The following is a 6,000-nucleotide window of genomic DNA, read 5'->3' on the forward strand; positions in this document are numbered from 1 at the left end:
GAAATAAGGTACTTAGGGACTGTCAAAGGCTTGCCTTGCGCGTTCCTAAGCTTCTTACTTCTTCATAATCACCAACAGGCCTAGAAGCGCCCCTCCTCACACCTCCTGGATTAGGACCTGACACACAACAGTATTTCGTAAACACGTCTTGATTAACAGACGGCCAAGAACCACAGCAAGACTCACTTATTCCTAAGATCAGCACCTCCCTTTTCCTGGTAGGGGTGGGGAGAGGGTCCTTGGATTCGATTTTGGCGGCCTCCTGGTTCCCCATCAGCAAGGATGAGGACGGGGGTGCATTTCGAATTAGGGGTGGCGTGTGCGGCAAGCACAGGGTCACAGGAGCTGGGTCTTGACCCGGCTCTTCACACCAGCCTGGGTGACCTTGGACAAGTCACTAGAATTCTCCTGGCCTTGGTCGCTCATCTGCAAAATGAAGGGCTGGGCCGCTGGACCTCCCACTCCCCCAGCTCTGGGCTTTAGGAGCGGGAGCCGTGGGGAGCCACTCAGTTCCACACGCCCCCTAAGGCGGGCCAAGTGCAATGTGGCAGTAAAAGTCATTTTGATGACACGGTGGGGCGATAAGGCAGAGCCGGTACTGGGGTCTGACCTTCCAGACTGCGGTTTGGTGTCTGGGCAAGAGCCAGGGTCCCTCCTGTTAGCTGTAGAAAGAGCACCTTAACTGAGGTGCAAAGGGTCACAACACAGACGGTGTCTCCTTTAACCTGCTCCAACGAGGGGAAGGAGCACCGTGGCTGGTGCTTTCCTGGGGAGGACGGTCAGTAACCAGCCAAGGGAGCTGCACTATGGGTGAAGCCAGGATTCAACCTCGGTCTTGCCCACACAGGCCCTGCTCCTTCCATTCCCAGCGTTGCCCCCTCCTCTATAGGCCTTTGCGCATACCCCATGACCCCCAGACTCCCACGAGATGCTCCAGCACCCTCAGAGCCTCAGCTCTGCCCCTTCCCCCCAAGCAACTGTCCTGCAGCTTCCCGGCCGCCCTCTAAGACGTGCTGGAGTCCCGGCTCCTGCGTCAGCATCCATTAATCACACCACGTCCCCCCACCTCCCTACCCCCCGCTGTCCCAGGAGTTCACTTCTCCTTTTCCTTCCTCAAAATGCCCTTCTGTCATGGCAGGGATTTGTCATCGGGCTCAAGACAAAGCTGAAGCAGTGAGAAGTTGACCCCACTCCACCCCACCCCACCCAACTCGGGGGCCCCAAGAGTCTGAGGTCCAGACCCGTAATTTCAGGGGAAAATGGCTGGAAGGCACGGCTGCCCTGGTATCCGCTGAGCCCATGGCCACACCAGGAGCTCTACAGATAGACCTGCTCGCCCAGGGGCTGCCCTGACACAGATGCTGGCAGCCTCAGCTACTGAGCCTCGACCCCACAGCCTGGGGTGGAGGGCACCCCAACACCCCATGCACAAGGAGGACAGACCTCAGTTCAAGCCTTGGCCCTACCACTTCCTGGTACAGCGAGGAACTGAGCAGGAGTTTGGCTGTACCCTGCACTGATGCTGGGGACCAGAGCCAGAAACGGCAGGTACTCAACACTCCATGTTCCAAAGACAGCCCCAGACATTTGGGGCCAGACGTTCACACAGCCGTTCACACACCTCACACAGGGCCTGCTAAGAGTCAGCAGAACCAGTCCTACCACTAGCCTCCTCCCCACCTTCCAGCCTGTCTGAGAAGGTAGAGAGTGGAGAAGAGGAGACATCAGCCTGTTGGCAGGAGAGCAGCATGCGTGGTGGGAGGTGCGACCTTCACCCCAGGTCACGGAGGAGAAAACCCCAGGGGAACTGCTCAGGGGGATTAGGAAGCAGGGGACCTCACCACACCACTCCATGGACAGGCGCTCGCTGAGCTGGGAAGGCTCAGACCCAAGGGGTGTAGACAGGACAACAAAGTGGGTTGTGGAGAGTCCCAGCAGAGGCCAACCTGGGCAGTGGAGGTCTGAGGGCACCCGGACCTCGGGGGGCGGTATCCGTCTCCACCTGGGGTTTCTGTAGGCAGCAGAGAAGGAAAGGGGCAGGTGGGGACCTGGGAGGAGACCCCGGGGGGGCACCAGCCCATGACCTGTGTGGCCACACCTGAAGAAGGGGTTGGACAGAAGGCAGACAGGCAGAGGGAGCCAGGATAAAGTAGGGTCCACCATGTAGATGCGGCTGCATGGCAGCGTCACCCACAGAGCCAGAGGATGGACCCGAACAGGCAGAGTGTCACTTGGGACAACGCTGCCCCTCCTCGGGCCAGGCCCGGAAGAGCCAGATTCCCAGGATGGAGGAGGAGAGGCCGAGAGCACAGGAGGCACCCTTCCACCCCAGGCCCTGCAGGGACGGGACATGGCCCCCAGGAGCCGGGCCGGGAGGTGCCACAGAGGCTGCAGGCGCCTGGACAAGCTCCTCACCAACCCGCCCCTCCGCGGGGAGATGATAACACCCTTCTCCCCGCTTATCAGGGAGGCTCCACAGAGATACGTAGGTCAGCCTCGGGCGCTGGGCCAGGTGCCGAGCACAGGACAATGACGGTACGATGTCCCCCAGCTGCAGGAGCACCTTCCAGTTCCTCCCAAACTTCTGCCCTCTCCTTCTTCCCACCCGGCCTCCCGAGCTGCCACAAACCTGCCTCTTCTCTGAGGGCTCGGGTCCCACTCAAGCCTCTCAGAGCTTAAACATACACCCCTAAGCGCCCTGAGTTATCGCCTAGCTGTGCCATATACAGTTCCTATCTCCCCAGCCGGGGATTCGGCTCCCAGAGGACAGGGCTGCATCTACCGTAGACTGCTTTCCCATCTGAACACTGTACCACAGAGCACGGGCCATCACGCAGACGCAGAGATGTGGGGGGCCTCCCATCACTTCCATGCCCTGACCACGTAACCTTGAGTGAGCCACTGAACCTCTCTGGCCCTCCACAAAATGGGGACCGTCACATCACTCTCGTCAGAGGGCTCTTGTGAAGAACAGGACAAACCAATTAGAACGGAGCCTAGCACCAGTGCGTGCTTCCTGATTTGCGCCTTGCCCCCTCCCTCCCAAATCTGGTGGACTCGTTCTGAGATGGGCCCGGGGGCGGGGGGCCATAAAGCTCCCCGGGCCATTCCAGTGGTTGAGAACCTTGTCTAAGAGAAGGCACGTGGGAGAGAAAGGAAAGGAGAAACTCTCAGAGCTGAGAGTCAAAGGGGTGACCCGCTAGAACCCCCCCAGAAACAGAGTATTTGTCAGGAAGCCAGGGCATGGCTTTGCCCTGCAGGGTCTCGGAGGCCAGCACTTAGGTACCACCTTCTCCTGCCAGCCACCCAGGAAACAAGACTTGGAAGATACAAAGGGCTTGGGGCCGCTTGGCTGGAGTGGCTCTCTCGGCCTGGTCACTCTTTCCCTCGCTCAGCATTTACTTGCCAACCAGCAGACAGTGCAGAAAATGTGCAGCCCTGCCCGTAATCCAGCTAGTGCACAATTTGCATGTGATTAGCAGAGAGCCATGGCACTGGCCTCAGTTTTTGTCTTCCTTCCCCCACCCCACCCTTTTTTTTTCTTAAAAAGGGACACAAAGACCGCAACACAAAATATGCTCACTGTCACAGTTCTTGTAGTAACATCAACCTACCTGACCTGTGTATCTCGCTAGAACTACCTCCCTCGATCTGATTAAAAAGCTGGAGGGTCTGCAATGGAGCTGATGACTGCCTGACTAGCTTTTGGGCTCAAAAGTGGTATTTGGACAGATAATACCCATGACTCGTGGACTGGAAAACATGAGGATACGGCCGACTTATCAGAAGGCTACCAGTGTAGAGCTGTTTCTGTAGGACTACAACAGCCACTAACTTGTACATAACGCTATTTTGTAGCCATGGTTCTGCAGATTCTCAGTCCCGGGCTCCCACCACATCAGGGCAATCATTTCCTACCTCTTCTTGCCTTTCTTTTTTGAAGACATATTCTTTAGAGAAACAGGGACACTGCTAAAAGGACCAGAATGCCTGGCTGCACAGAATGCCTCTCTCCGTGAGAGAGCTCTTACATGACCCTCACCCGGTGACATGGGTAGACTCCTGCTGAAAATGGACATTTTAGTGCTTGGAAAGCTAATGAGAATCAGAGATGACGATGATGGCGTTGTCTAATTAAGCCTTTTTGCAATACTTTACACGGTATTTGCAAAGCACTTTACAATTACTGTCCTTTCCTTAAGTCACAGCAGCTGAGCCCATTCACATGTTCTCCCATTCACTTATTAACAATATGCCCCATAAACTGGCTCCTCTGGCCCGTGAAAGAGCCTCAGTAAACTTCATGGCTTTTTCTTGGGGCCTCTCAGACCAGCTCAGACAGCCAGCCTGACCTCCTGCTGCCCCAGCTGGGTGCTACAGCAGACTGCTGTTTAGCAACCCTGAGAAATGAATTCGTGAGCTCTAGATCATTCGGCAGGGCTCCGAAGCAGGAGATTAAAAACATCTCATCCAAAACGGGACAGTCCCGCCCCGCCGTCGCTCAAAAATATCGGTGTCTGACCCAAATCTGGAGGCCATCGTGCAGATGACCTGTCCAGGCTCAGACCAGATGCTCTGGGATGAGGGGACGGAGGAGAAGTTCTAGAGTTCGAGCCTCCCTGGTGGGCACACCGCCCAGCAGTACCCGTTCTGCTGTGTGCGGGAGGCTACCGCTGTGCCGGGACAGGGAGGGCCCCAAACCCACCGGATAATGCGGAGTTACACGGGCAGAGACCGACTGGTGGCTCCGGCCCACACTTTCTCGTTCTTTCGCCTCTTTTGGGAATGGGAGGGCGTGACCTCACAGAAAGGGCTGCAGGCAGGACAGGGATCGGGCGACCCCAGAGCCAGAGCCTTCTGCCCACACTCTGGGCCGCGTGGCTCCGTGACCGCCCCCAGCAGCCTTGGCCCCCGCAGCTGGCGCCGCGCGCAGGGCGGGGGTCGCACCGCCAGGTGAGCGCCGTCCCAGGTGCCTCCCGCGACTCACCTGCGTGAAATACAAGTTCATGAGCGTGAGGGTGAAGAACTGCAGGCACACGGGGAAGCAGTAGAGCAGCCAGAAGACGAAGGGGCTGAGCGCGTTGGCCGCCACGAAATCTCTGAAGTAGAAGGAGAAGAGGACCGTCCGCAGGGAGGCCCAGAAGAGGCAGAGGAAGAGGAAGACGCTCTGGTAGCTCAGCCTCTTGTGGCGGTAGCGCAGCACCAGCCAGAGCTGTACGTAGATGAACACGAAAAGCAGCGAGTAGAACACGGTGTAGACGATGGTGAGGCCGAGCTTCACGTAGGGGGGCACGGCCGGGGTCAGCGTGGGCGGCAGCGAGTCGTTGCGGAGGGGGTCCCACGGCGGAGCCTCCATCGGGCTGGGGGCGCTGCAGCGGGGCGGGGGCGCGTCATCTGGGCTCGCCGCCGCCACCGCCGCCGCCGCCCCCGTGGGGGTCTCCCGGCATCGCGCTCCGCCCGAGCCCTGCGACTGGAGGAAAGAAAACAAGCCGCACTTCCTCCCCCGGCACCACATGATCCACTGGGGCGGCCTTTGTCTGCGATTGGCAGCGCCGCGCCCGCCGCCCCCGCGCGCCCGCCAGCCGCGCGCGCCCCTGCCCTGCCCGGTGCGCCAGCGGGCACCCACCCCGCGGCCCCGCGCCGCTCGCCCACCCGCCCCGCGGCCCCCGCCTCGCCCCCGCACTGCGCGTCCGGGCGCCGCCCCGCCCCCCGCGTCATCCACCGCTCCCCGCACTGCCCCACGTCAGACACCTCGCTCCGCGCACCACCTGACGCCCCCGGAACTGCCCGCCCTCCTTTGGTGCTTCCCGCTGCCTCCCGCTGTCTGCTGAGGATTAGTTACTTGTTTTGCAGAAGTTAAGTCTTTTATTTCAAAACAACAAACTTTGTAAGTCCTTTTTTTTTTTTCATTAAAAATAAAACTGGCTATGAAGTGGCCGGCGTTTTTCCTTGGAAATCTCAGGCTGGGATGCTGTTTATGGCTAAACCCAGAAATGCCCA

General features: G+C 58.9%; 1 protein-coding gene across 1 annotated transcript in view; it reads right to left on the bottom strand.

Annotated features, from left to right (window-relative positions):
* GPR137B (G protein-coupled receptor 137B) overlaps window positions 1–5,571 on the bottom strand; it is a 53,891-nt gene extending 48,320 nt beyond the window's left edge. Inside the window, exon 1 of the mRNA XM_045802317.2 lies at window positions 4,988–5,571. Coding sequence (XP_045658273.1) covers window positions 4,988–5,515 — 528 coding nt within the window. The 5' untranslated portion in view covers window positions 5,516–5,571. The remainder of the gene's footprint in view (window positions 1–4,987) is intronic.
* Between the last annotated feature and the right edge of the window lie 429 nt (window positions 5,572–6,000).

This window comes from Ursus americanus, chromosome 6 (assembly GCF_024610735.1).
Source record: "Ursus americanus isolate L20-20 chromosome 6, mUrsAme1.1.p, whole genome shotgun sequence".
NCBI classification, from domain to species: domain Eukaryota; kingdom Metazoa; phylum Chordata; class Mammalia; order Carnivora; family Ursidae; genus Ursus; species Ursus americanus.